Below are 22,579 nucleotides of genomic sequence, written 5' to 3' on the forward strand. Positions count from 1 at the left end.
TTCTTACTTTCGGTATATTTTTTGGGTTGTTTTAAACAGATTATGAAAAATTAATATAAATCAATTACAAATCCTAGTTTCATAAAGAAAAGCATTTCAGAGAAAATTAGTATAAAAAAGTAAAATGGCTTAATGTGGCAATTTTATGGCAATTAATGGACAGCGATTAATTGCCTCACAAAAAATGTATAATAATTTCGGATGCTAATTGCAAATTGATGATAAAAGGAAACATGTGCGCGTCTGCTCCACTTGCATTTTAATCATGTTTAATTTATGGCTGCAAATGGGAACGAAAAAGAACACCCTATACGAAAGTCAGGGCCATAAAAAAACCCCCGCAGCACTCGGGTTTATAAAAAAGACGATAATTTTGAAAATTTATAGGCGCCTAGCTGACTTATTTAACAAAATGGGTTGTAAATTTCATATACATAAAGAACATTAAGCTTAGAAAAGCAGAGTAAAAAGGGGGTGAAACTCAGCAGGAAAATGCAAATCATAAAAACGTGTTAAGTATACGCCCTGTATGCATGAGATTAAGAAAAAAAAAAGGAGGGGTTCTAAATGGCACAAAATTTGTAAAGAAATTGGCAAAGCTGCGACTAATTAGGAAAAGTAACTGGGTTAAAGTCTTTTTGGCTTTTATTTTAACAGACCCTGGGTTCCTAACGTTTATTTCATTTTCTTGAATTGCTCTTATATGTTTTTTGCTGCTTCTTGAAGTGAAAATGTTATGAAAATGAATAAGATTCCTTGAAATAATGTTAAATGAGAGTTAAGGAGAAAGGTGTAACAGGGCAAGCTTTTAAAATATATATATTCTTGGATTTAAAGAGATAATTTTATTGAAATAATATATTTTATAATTTTTGGATTAACCAAATGTATAAATATGGGAATGGCTTTCAAAGGTATCGCAATTGTAGTCCTCAAACTTATGCCAGCAACTGTTGATTCTTTCGCAAAACTCTTTAATGTACGCTACAAATTATTTGTTACCTCCCTGTTCAAATACCGCCTCTTTGGGGATTTCCTTCAGGCATTTCACTGCCTGCAGGATGTGTCCCTCACCGCTCACCTCTCACCTTTCACGGCTGTCATCTTCTTGCATGGCTGAAAAATGTGCTCCACTAATTCCCTGTCAACTTGGTTAATGTCCTTGCCCCGCCCCTCTTTGTATTGTTTCGTTCGCCTTCTGCCAACATAAATTAATACGCCTGCATTCCTTTCTCCTTCTTTGTCTTGGCATTTTCATAACAATAACTTATTTGGCCATAAGCCTCTCTAAGTAAGTTACTAACTGGGTAAGTAAGTAAGTAAGTAAGTAAGTAAGTAAGTAAGTAAGTAAGTGAGTGCGCGGTAGAATTTTAGCACTTGTCGCTGGCAAAACAACAATAGAATTCTGTTGCAGAGTGTCAAAACACGCAAAGTAAAACAATGAATAACCATATCTGTGGCAGCTGAAAAATATATTAAACACGAAGCCGAAGTTTTTATACACATAAATATTCTTTAAAGAACAATATTCAAATTGTTATACCTATATGTTTAACAACAGCGAGGCTATGATGAAATTCCGCTAAATTATTTGATAAAATTTAATAAAATTAAAACCAATATTCTAAAATAATATATTTTATTACTGGGTACCGAAGTAAATTCTAGTGAATTAAAAACAACGAAGTTATAATACTGTAATTACTGTATCTTAAAGAATATTAAAAAAATTGTAATTGACTTCGCAGTTAGTTATAATTTCTTTTCATTATTTTTTCGATTGTTCCTATGGGATCGTCCGATCCTACCGGTTTTGACTTATATACTACTAGCAATAAATATATAACTTTTGGGAAAGTTTTATGCAGATAACATTAAAACTGAGAGACCAGTTTGCGTTGAAACGGACGGACGGACCGGCGGATTTCCAAGATCGTATCTACTAGTGATCCTGATCAAGATTATATATACTTTAAAGGGTCGGAAATGTAACCTTTAATGCGTTGCAAACTTCTGATCAAAAGGTTACTACCTTCTGAAAGAGTATAAAAGGAAAAGAGCCAAGTCGACAAGGAACAACTCTGGGGTTATTAAGGTTCGTTTATTTTATTTGGCATGCAAAAATGTTCTTTTATTCTTTTATCTTAATTAAAATTTGTAAACTAATCAACTTTGAAGGTACCTTTGTAACGGACTTTTTTATAATATTGTTAATTTATATTCTCAATTATTTATTTATTATTTATTATACTCAAATAAGAATCAGTTATTTTTCTTCATGGTTCTCCTTAATTTTCCGTTGCCTTTTCTTCCTTTGTGATAAAAACCACACGACCAAAGCATTTTTCTAATTAACTCTTCTTAATTATTTTTGCTGTTTTTCCTGTCGGTTCGCATCCTTTTGTCTGCCCAAAGAAATCACGTACAAAGGCAAAGGAGAAAGGACAAAGCGGCGAAGGATTGGGATTTGCATTGTGTTTTGTTACAAGCATTTGACGCCTTCAAAAAAATATCTTTCAACACTTTCTATGCCGTGACGGCTTTCTCTGCCTTCCCCGCTTTCTAATCGAAAAAACAAATAATAAAACATGAAGGGAGGAAAGGGGGAAAGCAGGAAGGGAGCACGGAAAAGATAGAAGCAGCAGCCTGAGGAAGGTAACGATGGCAATATTAAAACAGAAAAAACAACCAAAGAAACAAGCTCAAGAGTGACAAAAACAAAAAGGAGAACAACAAAAGCCACTAAGGGGAATTTGTTTACAGGAAAAAAATTCAGTGTAAAAGTGCAGGATAAAAAGAACTTCATACACTTTGCGTATACTTAGAATATTTTGTTCACTATAAAAATTGTAAATTAATTCAAATCAGTTTGTATCAAATTATCATTTGGAAAATTAATTTTTTTTTAAATATTTTATTTATTAAGGATAGCAATTTTTTCAATATATTAATTAATATTGATTACATTGCATTGCTTTTAATGATAAATGGATTTTTACTGAATGTTTTATATTCTTGTTTTTTTTTTTTTAATTATTAAATGTGAATAGTTACTAAACAAGCAAACTCTCATGGAGCTAATAAGTTTACATTTATCTTGCCCCAACAATATAAGATTTATTATTAATTTTCTTAAGCCAAAGAACCAAAGTCGGTTAAGCTTTCTACTGCAACATAAATGGAATATTCTCTACAAAGGCGCGAGTTAGCCTTAATGCATAGAAAGAGAGGGCAGGAATAATGAAGAAAGAGACGGCAATAGCGACTCGGTCTTGACCCAAGCGCATTAATCCATTTACGAGTAATAACGAAAGTGGACAATGACAATAAGCCACAGAGGACTCCCCAAAGTGGGCGTGGTCTTGGCCCGGGTGAATTGCAGTTAAATTAACCTCATCGTCGCTTTTCCCCATCCATAAATAAAATAAGGGCCCCATTGAGTGTTTAACTTTAAGACCTGTCGTCACTCTCAACGTCTGATACTGTTTTATAGAATATTTATTGGGCGACACACATAGTCTGAATATGTGTTGAAAATATTTATGAATATTCAAGTGAAAGAGGCTGGCAAAAGAGTGACCTTTATGGACATCAACACACATCAACGTGAAAAGGTCAGCTAGACGAAAATAAATAAATACTGAAAGGAAAGAAGGTGATGTAAACCACACTATCTGTCACAGCCAATGAATTTCAATGAAGACAGCTAATTTATATACAAACGTTTCAAAGAACAATATGCATAAACTGAAAATAATTAAAATATTTTACTAAGTTTAAAATTATTTCACACAAAGACAAATTAGATTAAGTGAGTAAAATGAAAAAGATTTATTAAAACATAAAACATAAAAACCAAATGCATTTACTATACCATTAAACTTTTAGAGAACATAATTTATAGTGCCATTACATACGAAGTAAATGAATGGTGGCTGGTAAAAAAATATATGTGTATTTCCCATTTTTAGGAAGTCACTGCAGTGCACTTTCTTTTGCCATTTATTTTTTTATACATTTTCCCAGCTATATGTAATTGCGTGTGTGTGTCTGGTGCAGAACATTTCACACACACTCGTACATTAAATTTATGGGCTCGAATTGGACGCAAAAAAAAAGAAAAGAAAAGAAATGAAAATAAAATAAGACTCTTTACAACAAAAGGCACTAAACATTATGCCCACTTTGCGGCCACGCCTCCCAGTGGGGAGGCAAAAGGGGCGGGCGGGCTGACTATACATGAAAAAAATTGCCCGAACTGCGGCCAAAAGTAAGCGATAAAAACCAAAGCCAACGAAATAAGGGATATTAACCAATACACAATATAAAATATTTTTTATCTTTACACAATAGTGCACAATAATCCAAAGTAGAAAAAAACATACTTCAAATAACTTAAAACTAATAAATACATTTATTAAATCACATTAAAGCTTTCAAACCAAAATATATATAACATAGAGGTCTAGAAAAAGGTTTTTAAAATTCCATTTGAAAAATATTTAATTTTTAGCCGTTTATGGATATATTTACCCCTAATTGGTGCTCGTTTTGGATCAACCAATAAAAATCAATTATTATGCAATAAGCTCATTAGGAGCAGGAGACATCGGGGGTTTGGCCTCCACTTTATTAGCCTCATTAAACGCACTCGAAAAGCGTAAAACTCTCACCTTCCTATTGGCACACCCCCTCCCCTTTCCCTCCGCCTCCGCCTCCTTTTTACCACACACTTTTTCCACTTTCCACAGAGGATGGAGGAAAAATTCTAGAAATGAAATGAAATTGTGCTCGTGATTTCGATTACGGTTACGGTGGTTATGACTGCCGAGGGGGTGAAACTTTCGCCACAAGGTTCGTTAAACGCAGTTGCAGATCTAATTACAGCAGCAAATGCAGCAAATGTACTAGAAGCAACAGCATCGAAAAATTCCGGTTACACTGGGAGAAATTATAGCAAATAGCAGTACAGTTCACTACGATTTCCAGATAATTTTACAGTCATTTGTCATTTTTTAAAAATGGAATCTTTAAACTTACAAAAAGTAAAAATCTAATACCTAAGTAACTTATGTTTAACATACTGTATACAAAATTGGACAGCTTTTTGAAAATATCATTCCTTTTTTTAGTTCTTTCATTGCATCACAGTGCTCGTCAAGTAATAAGAAGCACAAAACGAGATCATACGCAAATGAAGGTCGCCAAACCGCCATTGATATGCTAATTGTACCATTCCCACTATTTTTCGCCCGCGAATGTTTGTATTTTTTTTTTTTTTTTTTGCGATTTTTCTGCTAATTGAAATCTTTGTAGCAAAAAATATACGTACGTTGAAAATAAGTAAGGGGAAAAAGTAGAGCACAGATCGGCTTAAAATCGGCGGGGAAACTTTTGAACCTACAGCTCTGATTAAAGCTGATATCTCTGGCAATTATGCGAGCGTTGAATTGAGTTCAAATTTTTCCCATACAAATCTTAGTTGATTTGTAAGATGGACAGATTGGGGTTAAATGCTTTAGCTTATTCTTAGGGGAAATGGAAGAAATTATGCAAAATTTTCTGGCCACCTAATTGAAGAAAAAAATTGGGGCACTTTGAATGGGTAACATATGGATAAATTTAATTTACAAATTTCAAATTGTGTATGCCATATTAAGTTAGTGTATTTACCCATCTAAGCTACCATTAAAATTCAATTTAATATCGATATGTTTTTCGTAACAACCCATAATTTCCCCTCATATTATCCACCTAAATCTTTCGCTTGCCATTTTTCCTCTCAAATTCCAGGGCTAAAAGGCAGTTAACCAATTTGGGCATTAAATCTCGTCATTCAATTGGCAAATCTGCGGCGAGGGGTCGGGGTCAAAGGGGGTCAAGGGGGTGGTGGTCAAAGAGCGGGGCAAACTGTGAAGAGACCATCGATTGAATTGCCATTTGCATGCGAGTGTGTGTGTGTGTGTGAATGTGGATATGACAATATCGCAAAATGGCCGCCAATAATCATAATTCATGGACATTGTTTGCGAGAATTTCACGAGCAGCTGCCTGTCCCCCAGACATTCCCTTCATAATCATCGTCCTTATCATCCCTATTACCATTATCCTTATAATCATTATCATCTTTGGCAGTGAGAATGGCGTGTAAAACCAATTTTTCATTTGTGCGCCCGTCGTGCCATAAAACTTTTTACGTATTTATATTATGATTATTTTTTTTATTTTTTTGATGCCGCTACTCAGCGCCCTGCTATTTTATTATATTTTTTATGCCCTGTCATAAATAAAAATATGTTTTATTCTATATTCATGTTCTAGTCGTCGACGAGCATTAACGATAAATTTTAGGTTTAAATAGGACAATGAAAATGGATGGAACACTTCAAACATTAAACCTTTTTTTTTAATACATTTATTGTTTGTTTATGCGTATTACAATTTATGTATAAATATAAAAAAAATGAAAAGTATGTTATGGGAACTAACGATTTTTAAACATATTATATGTCCAATTCGAAAAAAAGTTTCCTTCATTCCCCATTCAACATTAAAAATTCACGATGTTTTCCAGAAATATTTCACGCCCCCAACTTAAGCCCTTAAATTCTTTCCTACTTGCAAAAATAGAACTTCAACTGCTTCTGTTGCTTGGGTGTCCTTCTTGGCTCCTTCGCTTCTCGATCCTCCATTTTATACCACCACCCACAACCAAAGCACCACCAGCACCATAGCCGCCTGGCTGATGGGTCGTATGCGTAATGTCTTTTATGCTGTCAAAGTCAAAGTTAATTTATGAGACGCCTTCGAGTAAATGGGATGCGGGTTGGCTTCTGGGGGATGTGGGTTAAATTCAATAACCTTATGAAGTTAACGCGTATTAAATGCGACCAGCCAAAGGCATTGTAAGAGGGTAAGAATCCCTGCCCCTGACCGAGATGACTCATACGCCCAGTAAGCCAACAAGAAAAATGCCACCCGAATCGCTGGCAACCTGTTGCCTCTGACATTTTTATTTCACTAAATTGATGTCTGACAAAATAAGCATATTTTAATATCTGAGAGATTTTGTTTTCCACATTACATGTTTTTTTAAACCAATGGTCCACAATAAATAACATTATGGAATCCTTTTTTATTTAATTAAAATGTATACGTTCGGAGTTTTAAAACATTATTCAAGTTTAGTTTACCTCAAAACATCGAGGTGAAACGTCCTGGCAGAGTTGTAAAGTTTTTTGTTTATTTATTTGTCGGTTTTTTGTGGGATTATTTTGGTATGTGCATTAAATCCCTGTTTTATGTACTGCTGCCATTTACCGGAGGAATCCGTATCGTTTAACTTTATTTCCATTTTTTCGCGTGTTTGGTTTTGTGTGGACATTTTTTTTCCAGTTTGTTTGGCTTTCGTTTATTTGCATTTGATATGTGGGCAATTTTATCAAAGTTCTCGCTTCGCTGAGCTTCAACTTTGTCCTTCGTTTTTTTTTTTGTCCTGCGCTGTGTGTTTCTCACCTTTATATTTAATTGTTTATATATCTCTTTCATGGCTGGCAAATGGGGAAAGATTAATAACTATAAAGCTCAGAACACAAATTCTTACTTTTTTCATCGTAATTTAATGACTTTTTTTGCGGGCTTATTACCCGAGAGAAAACAATAAAGCTAATTGTCATTAAATAAAATGTATACACATGAATTGCATTAATATGTTTGTTTTTGTTTCTATTGTAGGTAATAGCAGCAACTTGTATACAGTTTTATTTCCAGACATTTGTTTTGACTAGCAAACCATCGGAAAACATTTCATCAACGTGGTCCAATCGAAAGGATGCCCACTCGTGAGGTCCTGTCGTTTATGCAAATCCACCTCTCTGAGCTATGAATTTGATTTACGATGGCCAAAGCTTCCTGTTTCACTTCCAGGACATTTGCATAACAAATAGTTATGCCAACATTAATGAATAAATATGCGATGTAATTGCATTTGCTGCCAACCGAACGACATAACCGACTAGCTAGCTAGCCTTTGGCATTACTAATTGAATTGAATTTGACTTGAATGAACTAACGAACGAATTACTTGATAACTCTTAGAGCCTTCTGAAGGGTTGGATCATCACTTGTCCGCATTTTGGCAGCCCGACAAACCCAAGTGCCAGCGCCAGGATTTCGACCATAGAGATAATGCCGCAAGATTGACGTAATTCAGCCGGGTCATCCACGGAGTTTGACATATTTGATGGGCCACAAACACAGCCGGCGCCTCGTGGCGTTTCAGTTTCCATTTCCAATTCCATTTCCACCAATTCAACCAACAAACCAACCAACAAACCTCACCTTTTAGCTTCGCCTCGCAAATTTGATTGAGTTCCCATTTCGGGGGCTGGCAATTTCACAAGAGCAAATATTTTGATAGGACACACACGTATGTTGTGCAATGGCATATTTCTATATGCACATAACCATAATATCAACAAGCATAAAGTGTATTAATAACACGGTCAGGGGTTGACCGCAAAAACCCTCCGACCAAAATGCCCACAAATGGAGCGTTAACAAAATGAAAATCAAGTTAGTTTTGTCATGTTTTATTAATACACTATCGAAGCAAACAAAATTAATGTATTTTTACTTTAAAAAAGGCTTTGGACATACTTTCTTATTCATTTTCCCATAACTGTCAACTGTAAATTTACATTTACATTTCAAAAAATATATTTTTTATGAAACTTTAAATAATTTAAAGAGAAAAAAAACTAAACGAAAATAATAAATTAAATATGATTTTTTTTGAATTGTTTTAAGACCATGTCGATTCAAAAAAGTTAAATATTAAAATTAATATTGTAGATTGAATTAATATTGTAGTTGGTTTGGACTACAATATGTTTGGGTTTCGTGAAAATTAAAAAAAATACCGAAAATTTTAGTTCATAAAAGTACAAAATGGCAGATACTTTGGTGAGGGTATCAACAAGTGCCAGTTCACTCCTCACCACAATTCCTGGAATTTCTGTAATGTCAATCTAGTGATTGAGCTGTGAAACCTCAACTTTGGCCTGTTCACCATATCTGCACATCATTCCACTCCATCTCCCCCTTTTCCTTGGCCCACTGTTGTCATTGTGTCATCATTCCCATCATATTTATCGGGCAACTTGTCTTGCAAGCACTTTTCGGCTCGATTCCATCTCGAGTCAGCACAAAAATGTTATCTAACCTTTCGGTTTCCCCAAAATTTCCTGCTCTTTATCCAGTCGGGGTCCTAAAATTATGCAACATAAACTAAAAATTAAACAGTTTCGGTTTCTTTGTGGGGGTGGTGGTGGTGGTGGTGGGTGGGCTTTTCAGGGGCAAGAAATAACCACAACCACAAAACCAGACGTAAACACTTTTGCAAGAAATAGCAATGTCATCGCCTGGCTACACCCCCCATTTGACCTTTTGTTGCTGATGATTATCGGTAAGTTTTTTTTTGAAAAAGAAGCATCTGCCAGCCCAAGAAATAGAGAGATAAAAGGCAAAGGCACTCCAGCTTTGGCAGCGGTCAAAATAGTTACAAAAATATAACATATACTAATGTAACACAGAACATAAAATTAAAGTACGGCAATCGACAAAATTTTCATAGCAATAAAACATTTAAAACAGTTTAATAAAATAAGAATACGAAAATGTACGAAAAAAACAAACATTCAATGTGAGTTTTACGTTTATTTAAACAACTGTGAATGCAATTTTTGAACAATATTGAACAAATAAACTCAAAATTGTATTTAACTATGAAACGAAGTATATATTATTAGAAGTGGTTGTTTTGTACATAAACTTGATGTTCTTTAATGTTTAACCGCAGTTAGAGATAAAAATCCCAAACGCTGTCGAAATAGTTTTGGCAAAAGTTATGAAGAAGTTGACTTCACTCAAGTCTGTCCCTCTCGCTTGCACCCTCCCTCCCTCTCGCTCCCTCTCATCACATATTTATGATTCATTTCATTTCGCTTCGTACGTTTCGTGTTTTTTTATGGCAATGAGTGTTTGTGCATTTTTATTTTGCTCTTTTGGCAGTCACAGCTGCTGATTGCCTTTTCCTCGGCCACCGCTTTATCTGCCACTCCCACGACTCCCTCTTTCAGGATCCTAAAGCCCAACACCTAAAACCTCATCCTTCGCTACCACTTGAGGCCCATTTCCTACGCCATTCAGTGGACGAAACTCAGCTGAGGTCCTTCAAGATTTTAAGAACTTCACTTCAGAAGTTTACAAAAGAGGAAATGGATGTTAGATGTCTGGCACAAGATGTTTTTCACTGAAAAATAAATACTTTATCAAAATATAAAGGACGAAGCAAATGAAAGGTTTTATTAAAACGGATGAATTACTTAAACCCATTATGAAGACAAATATTCTTTTCCAAACTTATATTTAAGGTATGATTTGTATTTGTAATGCATAAAACAAAAACATAACTAAACTACGTATTTTAAATAATAATTTAAAAAAAATAAAAACTAAACTTTTTTGGTTAAAACTGATTTATGAGTTCAGAATTTTTTACCAGTGTAAATTCTGTCAGTCATTTAACATATGTTTGGATTGTTGTTGGTTGAGACGGGTAAATAAAACTAGAACGTTCAAGGAAAGTTGGCAAATAGCCTTCTCCATCGCATGCAAATTTTTATAGCATAACTTTTGGGTTCACATGTAAGAGTAAATGTAAAATCCTAAGTATTTATTTTTATTTTGCACATTTACAGAAGTTATTTGCGTGCGGCATATTCAAGTATGTTCAATATTGATCGATTTTATTTGGATTTTCTATCGAAATTATTAATGACAATATGTCTTTGATGCGTATGAAATAATGCATTTTTTATTTTCACTTAATTAATTAATTTTCTGTTAAAAATTTCATAAAAAATTTAATAAACAACATCGAATCGAGTTTTAATAATGTTTCTCTACACTTGGCATTGATTTTCAATCAACAAATGTATGTTTTAATTTTTTTTCCCTTTTTATTTGGATTTTAGCTGAAAATAACTGACTTTAAATTTAAATTTTATTTTCTGTTATGCACTTTATCAAAACTTGCAGTTGAATGTTTCCTGAAAGATCTGATCGGTTTTCAAGCCACTTTCTCTCCCTTTCCCTTGCCTTTCTTTTGGCTTTTTCCCAAATCTCCGTCTCAATGAACTGTTCTCCTTATCGATGGCAATTTCCCCTGCCTTGTTTTCTACTTTCTTTTTCTATTTTTTGGCATTGAACTAGAGTGAAGTGGCAACAGCGCAGGAAGCGGGTTTGAGAAGGCCAATAAATAAAGGACGAGCTGCCGGCTTCCTTCCGGCCAAAATGAGAGGACTAGGTAAGTTACGGAGTCGGTTGCCTCGGGACCAAAAGCAGGCAATTAGAAAAGGTCGTAAAGCAAACGATGGTTGGCCGCTCTTTCACTTCCTTTCTCTTAACCCTTGGCTGCCAGTTATCGTTCGTATTTCGCTGTCTCATTCCCAAAATGCCATTGCAATTGAGCAAATCCCCATGATCTATGGCCAAATTGCTACGGGAATGTTTAATCGTTTATCGCTTCGATTTGGCTTGCTCCCACATAGAGAATTAAAAACAACAACATGGTACCATATTTAAATCACTGAAAAAAAAAACTAATACACCTAATAATAATACAAACAATATAGTAATTTTTTTTTACAATACGATAAATGCATACAAATGGCCAGCTTTGTTAACCCCTATTTTGAATGTTTTGTGCAATTTTAAGACGAGTTTTGCCCAAGTGCACCCATACACCTTTGGCCCGATAAATAGCAAAGTGTGCTAAATAATTGAATAAGGACAATTGATTGATAGCCAAAAGCTTTTTATACTGGCGCATAGTTAACGAAGTGTAACAGGTAAAACTGGGGGAAAGCGGGGCAAAAATCGAAGGTAAGTGGAAGCAAAAGCGAAGGAACTTGGGAGACAACTAAAAACGCAGGTGAGTAACGGAGGCCAAGGAAGTGCAGACAAGCGAATTGACTCCTTTGAGTGAGGCAAGGACCTCCTGCGCACATGTCCTCGAGCAATGCAATGCAAGACAAAATCAGCTTAGCACCGGCAAGAGATGAAAAGCGGAAATGGAAAGCTGGGAAGCTGAGAAGCCGGGAAGCCGGGCAAAATCAGAGGGCAGGCGGGTTCGGCGGAAACCAAACATCAACAAAGTGAGTCAACTCTGGGTTTTTCCTCCCCCTCCTCGTCCCCCAAAAAAGGCGGATGGCAAGATTCCCGCAGGCGGAAAAGCCACCGAATGCAGCACGGCCAAAATCAAATTCAAGCCAGACAAAGTTCGACTGTCAATTTTTGTAGATTTTTGGCCTAGAACGAAGGGAGCTAAATATTTAAAGGAGAATATCGTATTAGATTGGGAAAACGCTTGGAAAAACATTTCAATTAGTGGCCTAAAGGTCAACCCTCATATGTAATCAGCGTCAAACAATTGTAGTTTATTACAATACACTTGTTTTTAAGTCCCTTGACTTTAATGTAAGCTTAAAATTTGCATTATTTTTATTTTTTATGTATTATTTACATGTTATTTGAACTTTTCTTTTGCTTAAATATTTAATTATAGTTTCAGCGTCATGTTTACTAGCATAATAATAGGAGCCTAGACATATTTTATATCATTTAGGGTTCACAGCCGTCAGCATCAGTAAATTATTTTTAAAATTAGAAAAATAAAAATAAAAAAACCTCATTACTTTTAGCATTTACAAAATGTGTGTTTTTTAAAAGATTTTAAATTCTCAGAGTTTTGTGATCCTTTCTTATTTAAAAATCTCAAAATCCCTTTCTTCTCAACTAAACGCGTTAAAAGAAGTCCGGAAAATGGGGACAGGGTGGGTTGGAAAAATCCCGGGAAGCCGTAGTTTTTGGCCGGTGAAATGCCGAAGGAGTGGAGACAGAAGCCAGGATAAACTGCCAGTGCCAGAATCTCGGGTTTCTTGCTCGGATCTCTGCGGCTGTGTTGCTGTTTCTGGCCTGTCTCACTGCGAGTTTTCATCGCTTCAGGTTCTGGTTCTCTGGCGTTGATTCTATTTTCCCACCACCCACATTTTCCTCTCGTGTCTGTTTTGTGCACGCTCGATGTCATGCGGAAATTGAATAGTTTCCGGTATTGAACAATGATTACTTATGCTCGGCTCCTTGCCCAAAAACTTTGACCCCGAACATCAAGCAGAAATTTAATTCTGAATCGATAACCTAAATCTGGGAAAGTTTCAAGTTTGTCTAAAATGGTTAAATTTGAAAAACGAACGAACATCAATATTCATAAACTGTTTTGTACGCTTTAAAATACATTGATGCATTTAGTATAGAAAAATAAACTTTCGTTTTTTGATGTCTTAATTGAATGTTTAGAATATTCAAACTTCGTTTTCTCCCACCGACAATTGAAATATTTAAGGTTTTTCCGAGCCATTGCCTGGTATATTTGCGGAAAAAGTTTCGCCAAGGACATTTACGTAGCCACGATTTGTGGTGATGGGTGGGTGGATTTTTCTAGGACAGGACATGATAATTGAAAGCATTGGGGCGTTGTCATTTGCGCATTTGTCCGAGCGCAGAAAACTTTCTTGCCAAGACATGGCATATCCCTCACCTTTTATTTTACCTCCCCCCCCCCCTATTGCCCTGCCCCGCCCTTCTGCCCTTCATCACCTTGTCCTGTTTTCCATTTGCCCGCTTCTAGCGCCAAATTGAAGCTTATTGTTGAATTGTTTGCAACTGTCAGCGGCACGTTCTCACTCAGCCACTTGCTCAGTATTTCTCCCTTGCCATCTTACTCTTACCTTCTGGATTCTATCTACTTTTTGCCGGACAAAACTTTTTTATCCATGATATTGCACACTAAGCAGAGCAGCAGGGCGAAACACGAAGCGGTATCTTCAAATCATTCATTTGAAACTCACCTAAAAGCAGAAGAAACGGAAAATACATAAGTACACTGAGCAACAAATTTTTGTATATAAAAGATAGACATTAAAATAGTACAAATATTTTCAAATCATAAAATAGACTTTGAAATCACTTATAAAGGTGTCTTAAAGTATGCAGTGAAAACAGTTTAAAAAATCAAAATATAATATTGCATACTTTAAGGCCCCTTTAAATTTCAAGCTCCTTGTTATTTCTATGGCACCCGCATAAATTGCATCTCAGACTTATAAAAATGTAATAATTTTTTTATATTGCTAAAAATTGTAAAAATAAAATTTAACAAGAAAGAAAATGAAAACATTTTTCCCATTGTAATGTCACATTTAAAGATTCTAAATTATCGGTGTATGTGTGGAGCAGCAGGAGCGTGTTTTCTACATAAAGAGGCTGCTTTGCATTGCAATTGGTGGTTATAAATTATGATCGGCCTCCCAGACATGACAGATGTATTACGCCCAAAGTGGGGAAAAGTAAGTAGAAGTGGACGGGAAACCGTTTGTCAGCATGAAAAGAAAATTTACTATGTGGAAAGTAGTCGCTTGATGGGCAACGGAAATAAGCGATAATTGTTGTGACCAGTTGTTGGAATAACTTAAAACTGTAGTTTCCGCTTTAATGATGCATAAATGAAATCACTTAAATGTAAATTAGAAAGCAAAAAAAATTCAAATGCTTTTATAGCTTTTAAGTCATTTATGGCTTAACAAAAAACTTAACTTAAGTGTATGTATTTATTTTCGTTCGACCCTTTTTCCTTTCCTTTTTCTTTCTTGTTTTTCTTGTTTAAAAGATCTAATTTCTGGTTTTTCCCAACTTGTACAATATATTATGATTTATCTAAGGAAACACAGGAGGTTGTGCATTTGTGGCAACTAGTTCACTGAACAGAACTAGCTCAACTTTGCAATAATTACAAACACCCGAGGGACAGGCGGCACCTCAACTCCCGCACAATTATTTTAATTTCCACAACAGGCCAACTTGAAAAGCTTCTCCTTTCACTTTTTGGGGCAACCCGCACGTGATGAGCCTGCGGCAAGTTGAAAGCCTAAAAGTGCTTCCCCACTCTGCCCGCAAAATGTGCTTTTGTTTACCTAAAAAGTTAAGCAATTTATTATTAAGAAAAACTTTTACACCAGAAAGTGGAACGGGTGGGGTGGGGGGATAAGGCAAAGGTTATGGCCCTCATGTTTCTGGCCGAAAGAGTATTGCGTATGATAAATGGGGGATATTAAATAAAGTGCATAACAAGCCAAGGACATTCTCAATCGAAAGCCACCTATGAGGGTAGGAAAAATTGCAGTCAAAGGGTAAAAGCTAAATGTATAAAACAATGTGTTTTTTTTTTTTTACTTTTTCTAATTTTTAAATCTTTATTTAACAGACAACAAACATTTTATTTACAAAGTATAAGTATTTTCTTTCCAGTTTCGTTGGGTTTTAAATATTCCACATTGTATAATATTTGTCAAAAATTTTTTTTTATCTTTGAACAAAAAAAAAAGGTACCCGTTTATATTTTTTTTGCATTTTTTTTAGTTTTTTAAATTATAAAATAGAACGCAAAATGGGTTTTAGGGCTTAACTTTAATACAATAATTTACCTAAACAATGTTACAAAATGTTTGGAAAGAGAAAACTTTTTAATGCCATTTAAATTGACTTTGATTATTTTTTTGATGATTCCGTGTGTTTTTCCCCCTAGCTTTTAAGGGGTTATAATAATATGTTATAATTCCAGCTCTTTTGCGCTAATCTATGTAAAGTTGCATTTTAATTTCTATTTATATTTCAAATAAGAAAAGCAGCAGTCATGGAAATCAACAAGCGGAAGTGGGCAAAATTAGCGTTTGTAAATAAATAAGCTAGTCTCATATGAAATTCATCGGCTTAATTTGTCGCTCTGTCTCTTTCGCCGCCTGACTTTTCCTCTCTTTCTAATAATTCAACCTAGCGAAAAGCAAAACAAAAATAAAATTACTAGAAGTCGGGGTGCACATTGAAAACCAAGTAATTATTTTCACACGGAATAAGTTTGCAAAGTTAATTGGCTTAGTGCTTGCTTTTGACTGACTCTAACAAGTTAGTTGCAAAATATAATAACAAATTGAATTCTCCGACTGTCGGATACCTTAGTGTATCATTTTTGAGCTCTTTATTGGGTGTAAACACGTTAAAATGATTTTTTTATGCATTACAAACAGTTATGACAAAACAATTGAGAACAATTATGTTATGAACATTTTTTCTAGTAACTATTTGGTTTTGTTATTATTTTTTTGCAGTATTAATGTAACTTTTTAAATTTAAATTACTTAACAAGCTAAATACTAAATGGTAATGGTTAATTATCTGAACAGTAATAAGCTTAACAATTTTGGGGTTCAAAAACCGTTTTCCAAGAAGTTTTAAACTACTCGGAGTCTGAAATATTTTATAAGCATTCAACCATTCACCTTTCGTTCTGCAACTTTTTCTATGAACTTTGGCACGTGTGCATTTTATTTGATTTCCCAGCGCCATTTAAAGCTATGTTAATTATTGTAATCTGTAATCTGTTTTTGTCCTAAAGCCCGAGGGCTCAAAACTGTTAGATGATATTGTCTCTGTAATTGACAGATGGCGAATTACGGCCCAGCGAGCCGTATTTAATTAAATGCCCTAAGAGTTTAAAAAGCTGCAAATAATTGATTTTAAAGCTTGTTGGTTCTTAAAAAAAAAATTAGAATCAAATTAATTACAATTTCTAGTGTGTTTACTAAATATTTTGATAATCCTCCCAAATGTATCGATAATATTGATACTTTAACTAAAATGCGTACTTCTATGTACGACAAAGTAATGAATAATTGACAAAATAAATTACATGACAAAGGTATATTAATATCTTCACTCAGCAATGACTGAATAATGTCCGCGTGTTAGAACTTTTTTATGTTTTCCCATTAGCATAAGTCTACGAGGCATTTTCAACGGAAGAAAAACGAAAACCGGCTCAAGAATTGCAGTTAGAATCGGCTCGAACTAGTGCCAACTAGTTTTGAGTCATAAACGAAAGCCATTAAACACTCAGTTATAGAAAATATAGAAAAACTTTAACAGAAGGCGGCCAACTGTTATTTATACCAATGTTATATATGCAAATGGCAAGCAAATAAAACGTGACAAATTTAATTGGGAAACAGCCACCCAAGAAAAAATATACAAAGCATACATACGTCAAATCTCACACGCCAACAACACACAAGCTTTCCCAAATTCAAATTTCCCTACGGCAAAATCGAACGGAAAACAAATGCATTTCAGTGAGGAAAAAAGGGTTACAAAGCGCGAATTCGTGTTTGCCGTCCAGCGTGACAATGCACCAAAATGATTAGCCAGATAGCTCTAATAAAAGCGGGAAAAACGTGAGCAAAACACCACAGAAATTCTCACGTAAATTGAATTTTCGCAATGGTACAACATTCAATTATTCTCCTGTAATTGCGAAAATTACATGGAAAAGGCCAATGAAATGAGCCTAAAACCTGATGATTTATGGCATTGAACTGTCTGCAAATTGAAAGATTAAAGTAAAGACAAATTAGTTACCAAAATTATTTATTTAAGAACTTAAACAAAATTGAAAACGCAGTTACTACATAGTTCATACAAAAAGCACAAGAAAAATTCAAATAATCCAAAATTAAAACAATCAGTTTGTATAAAAAAGTAGTTATAAGATTGCCATTTAACTTTAATAATATTTGCATCTTTACATTCATCATATTTACAGGTATGGATAAAGATCTTTATGAATGTAAGTGTGCCAATATAAACTAATATGTTCACATAAGTTTAATCATAAGAATACACATTTTTTTTTATTAAAAACTATTACATCTTTCTCAGTTGTTATTTAAATTCAATAATAAGCTACATTTTCGAATAAATGTGCGTGTTAGCTTTAAAAATAAAAATAGAAATGAAAAAAATAGTATTTGAATAAAAATGAAAACATTTTACATTTCAAATTCAACTGGGTTTTTGTGGCGAACATACTTTCGCTCAGTGTGTACCTGTTTGACGTGCGCTCGTCGCTCGAATTGAATTCCTCCAGGATTGTGATCGGCGATGCCCATCGTAATATCTGGATTGGTAGTATTTGGGGGGCTGTTGGGGGTGCTTTCTGGGTTTTTATCTGGATTTTTGGTGGCTGCTGTTAGAGGTGCAGCTGCTGGCAATGAAATCGAGTCAACATTTCCCTCCATTAGGGCTTCGGCTGCCTGAAGAATTCGCGGTCCCGTACTTGAACTGCTTGCACCGCTTGCCGGCGCACTGCTTGGACCGCTGTCGTTGGTCAAACCGATTTCGATGACAATCTTATTCGGTTGCTGCTGTTGCTGCTGCTGCAATTGCTGCTGCTGCAATTGGCGCTGCAGATTCTTTGGATGAGTGGCCGCCTGAATGTAGTTGAGATCGCTGCGGGACAGATGATGCTGCTGTAGCGTCGAATACTGCTGCTCGACAAGGGCCGCCCGCGTTTGGGCCGCCTGGTGACCCCCATTGGCCGCCGCCGAATCGCTGGCCACCTTCTCGCGCAGCTTCACGATATTCGATATGTTGATGCTGTTTGTCAGCGTAATGCCCGTGATGCAGACCAGGATAATGGTCAGCACGACGCCGCAGATGACCAGGGTGGGCATGCGGAAGCATTTCCGGCTGCACATGGTCACCTTGGGTAGGGGACTACGGCCAAAAACGCATGCACGGTCAAAATTAGGTGCTCCAACTCGATAAGTTAAGAATGTTTGTATTTTGTTAATTTATTTGTTTATTTACTCCATAATTTCTATTATTATTTTGTTTTTTTTTTCTTCTGAATAAATATATTTTGTTTTTGTAATAGCAATCAATTTGCTTTTTGACTTGTAATAATTTTAGGTTTATTTTATTTTTATTTGAACAGTTTTTGGTAGGCAATATATTTTAAATTTGTATTTTTGTTTTGTTATTATTATTGTTTTCTTTTTTTGTGGTCCAAGTTCAATGTTGTTTCATTTGGATTTTGTATTATATTTATTAATTACTATTTTTCAGTTGTTTTATTATCAAATTATTAAAATTCCTTTGGTGTTTCTTTTTATTTTTTGGTTGTGTAACTTCAGGCTTATTTTCTTTTTGTTTTTCTTTGTTTTATTAATCATATGCGTGAAGATTTCAGCAAATATTTAAAAACGATTTAATTTATCTTTATTGGTGTCCAACTCACGAGATTTTCAACAAATATTTGATTTGTAATTTTCTGGTTGTTGCCAACTCGCGAGAGCGCCACACAAATGTTTGTTATGTATTCTTTTTTTTATTTTATTTTCATTAGGCTGTGTTTATTTTAGCGATCGTCGTGCTTTCTGTGCGCGTTTCGAACTGCTCGCTTCTGCAGTTGAAATGCGAATGCAGTGCAACAATCATCACCCACTGCTTGTGTGATTCCAGTTTCGAATAAAACGTGTTCAGACAACCTTACGCTACACGATAGCGGGCTAGGCTTACGCATTACGTTAGCTACACTTTTTGGGCCCATGTGATATATATTTTGTCAAAAAAATGTATCTTTTCAACAGAAAATTATTTATTTTTGTATAAAATTTTTGCAAATTATAACTTTTGTATAAAAATTTGGCAAAAAGGAATTCAATTTCGCTATCCCTCTCTCTCTCTCTCTCTATCTCTCTCTTTTGCTCTCTTGAGTGCTTGATCGCTCACCTTGAGAGCAAGCAGTTTTGTATTTTCATTTCTTATTGTTAAAGTTTTAGGTTGGTGTCTTGGCTTGTCTTTGGAGTTGTTGTTTATTATTGTGGTGATTTTGTTTTTTGTTGTGATTTCTAATCGTTGTATTTCTGTTGTAATTTACTTTGTTTTTCTTTAGTTTTTTTTTTTTTTTATTCTTTTCTGTTGTTATTTTAATTGTTGTGACTTGTAGTCTTAATAAAGTTGTTTGCAGTTCATTTTTGACTTTGATTTTTCGGATTTTTATGTTTGTTAATGTTAATTTTGGTTTAGTTTTTATTATTGAAGTCTGCTGATGGAACTTTGTGATGATTTTTTAATTGTGAAATGTGTTGTTGTCGTTTGTTGTTGTTTATTTTTAACTTTTTTTTATTTTTGTTTCGTTGCTGATTTTATTTTGTTATTTGTAGTGTTGATTCCTGGTTATGTTGTGCTTTCGTTGTAGATTTAACATAAAAAATTTTGTCATTTTGGTTAATGTGGCTGAATTTCTGTTTACATATTGTTGAGTTATTATGAATGAATTTTGCTCTTATTCATGAATTTTTTTAAGCGGTTATTCCTAGAGTTCGTATCATTTTTTAATTTTTTTCAGGCTTATTGTTCAGTTTTATTGACTTATAACTTATTCAATTGTTGTATGAATATTAAATGGGGAAATATTAATTACTAATGTTTTCTTTGTCATTTATCACTCTTATTAAGTTACGTTTCTATGTCAAATTGTTGCTTTAAATGTTTAAAGCTTAAATTTTGAACGTATTTCTTGTGAGTTCTTTTTTTTATACTTTGCTGCTACGCAGCATTTATTTCTTTGTTGCAACGCTTTAAGCGATATCTTCGTTGTTTTCATTAGCTTGAACCTTTAAATTTGGGTTTGTGATTTATTTTATTGCAGTCGGTTTTTGTTTGCATCTTGTTTGTTTTTGCACTGGCTTGCTGTTTGTTTTTCCAAAAATACACAAATGCACACACAAAAAAAAAATGTAGCTCGTTAACGTTTTAATGTTCTCATGCCGTTGCGGTTGTTGTTGCCTTTGAGGTGTGGCAAAAAGCAGTGAAATCAATTATTTTCGTGCAGTGATCGCTGGCGAATTGAATTTTCGATTGCTTTCTGGGTGTGTGACACACTTTAAACGTTTTGAACTTATTGATAATAAAAGCAATTAAAATGCGAATTTCTCTAGACAAATGGTTTTATGGAAAATAAATTAAATTTTGCTTTCTGAGCGCACAAATAAATTTGTTAAATGCTTACCATTATTTTTATCGAATTTTGTACAACTCTAATTGCTTAACAATTTCTTAAATATGTTAGAGATTTTTTTTTTTTTTTGTATTTCTAATTGACTCCTCTACTACATCTTCATTGGTATATCGATTATATTAACTCATAATTCAGCGCCCGCAAAATGTTAATGAAATGTTCGCCACTCCTTTCACTTTTTTTCCTTTCACCACCATATTCCTATTTCCTGAGCTGTTCAACCTTGACTATATCATGGCTCTTACTTTCTAGGCAGCCGGTTGAGTCGTGATGCCAATGTAATACCCTGCTATTCCCAAAAGGCTTAAAAGGCAAAGGGATATTTGACAGCAGCTTGCTTCATGTTGAGCATATAAGTTGGGGATACCCTTTACTGTAAAGAGTAGTGCTAAAACGATTTTAGCTTCATATTTTTACAAAGGTTTTTTAATTATAAATTATAAAAAAAAAAGAGTTATATAATAAGGTCTCTATATATACTAGTTAGATTTAAGATCATTTCATAAAATATTTAGATTATGTAAGAATTATTTACAGTATTGGAAAAATATTTGTAATCTTTTTGTTTATTCCAAAGTATTTCCCATTCGAATTAAACATTTTTCGCTGGTTTCTTCGCTTTCCTGCCTTTCTGTGGTATTTCTTTTTTTGGAGGAGGATTTAAGCATTCATTTCATGGGATCTGCACACGCGTCTTGAGTTCTGTGGGGAAAAGAGGGCAGTGGGTGGTTGCGGGTGGCAAGGGGACACTTTGCGGATTTAATTGAGCCGACACGCACGCACACACACAAGTCCCACACACACACACACGCACACACACAAACACACACAAGTACACATAGAAACTTAGCAGAAATTTCATTTAATTGCATATTAACGCCTGTTGCCTAGACGAATTTATTTCGTTTCTCTCGTCTTGAGCTGTTTTTTTTTTCCTTTGTTTCGGCAAAAACAAAAAACAAAAAAAAACCCTCCTTAGTGCTTTTTTTTTTTTTTTTGCTATTTATTTCAATTAATGAAGCTGCGTCTTTTGTCGCTTAATTAATTCCAAACAAAAGGGCTCTCAACACATTTTTTGGGGGCGGCCGTAAAAGAGAGGGAAACTGTGCGCGCAATTCGGGCATTAACGGATTACATTTTCAATTAACATGTTGAGGCATTTCAATTAGTTGTAATTTGTGACAAATTGCTCTGCGTGTGATTAGGAAAAGGGAAACGGCGCGTTTTCAAAGCCAAATGCTTCTGGTTTGGATTAAACGAGAAGAAAAGCAATTTTTCAGTTTTTGCCAAAAGTTTTTGGTTGTTAAAATTATTTGTAATTTTTTGCATTTGTTCAAAAATATGACAAGTGTTTTCAAATTACTTCAATAAAGAAAGCCAGTCGTAAAAAGTTATTTAATTGTGATGTGGCTAAACTATTTACTAAAAATGCATTTCAAGAAACATAATATTCTGAAAAATTACCCTTCTACAAAGATGTAGTCTGGCCATTTCCCGTGGTAAATTGCATAATAACAACATCCATCAAAAATAAAAAAATTAAAA

The 22,579-nt window shown here is 34.5% G+C and overlaps 1 protein-coding gene across 2 annotated transcripts in view; it reads right to left on the minus strand.

The window, feature by feature from the left end:
• The window catches only part of LOC128264563 (mannosyl-oligosaccharide alpha-1,2-mannosidase IA), a 56,512-nt gene that overhangs the window by 19,285 nt on the left and 14,648 nt on the right, over window positions 1–22,579 (minus strand). The window contains exon 1 of one of the 2 annotated variants that reach the window (XM_053000115.1): window positions 18,057–18,945. The exons of the other annotated variant lie outside the window; for it this stretch is intronic. Within the exon in view, the coding sequence (XP_052856075.1) occupies window positions 18,057–18,707 (651 nt within the window). The 5' untranslated portion in view covers window positions 18,708–18,945. Of the gene's footprint in view, window positions 1–18,056; window positions 18,946–22,579 lie in introns of those variants that run through there. 2 annotated transcript variants of the gene reach the window in all.

Source organism: Drosophila gunungcola, unplaced genomic scaffold, assembly GCF_025200985.1.
Source record: "Drosophila gunungcola strain Sukarami unplaced genomic scaffold, Dgunungcola_SK_2 000074F, whole genome shotgun sequence".
Taxonomy (NCBI): Eukaryota; Metazoa; Arthropoda; class Insecta; order Diptera; family Drosophilidae; genus Drosophila; species Drosophila gunungcola.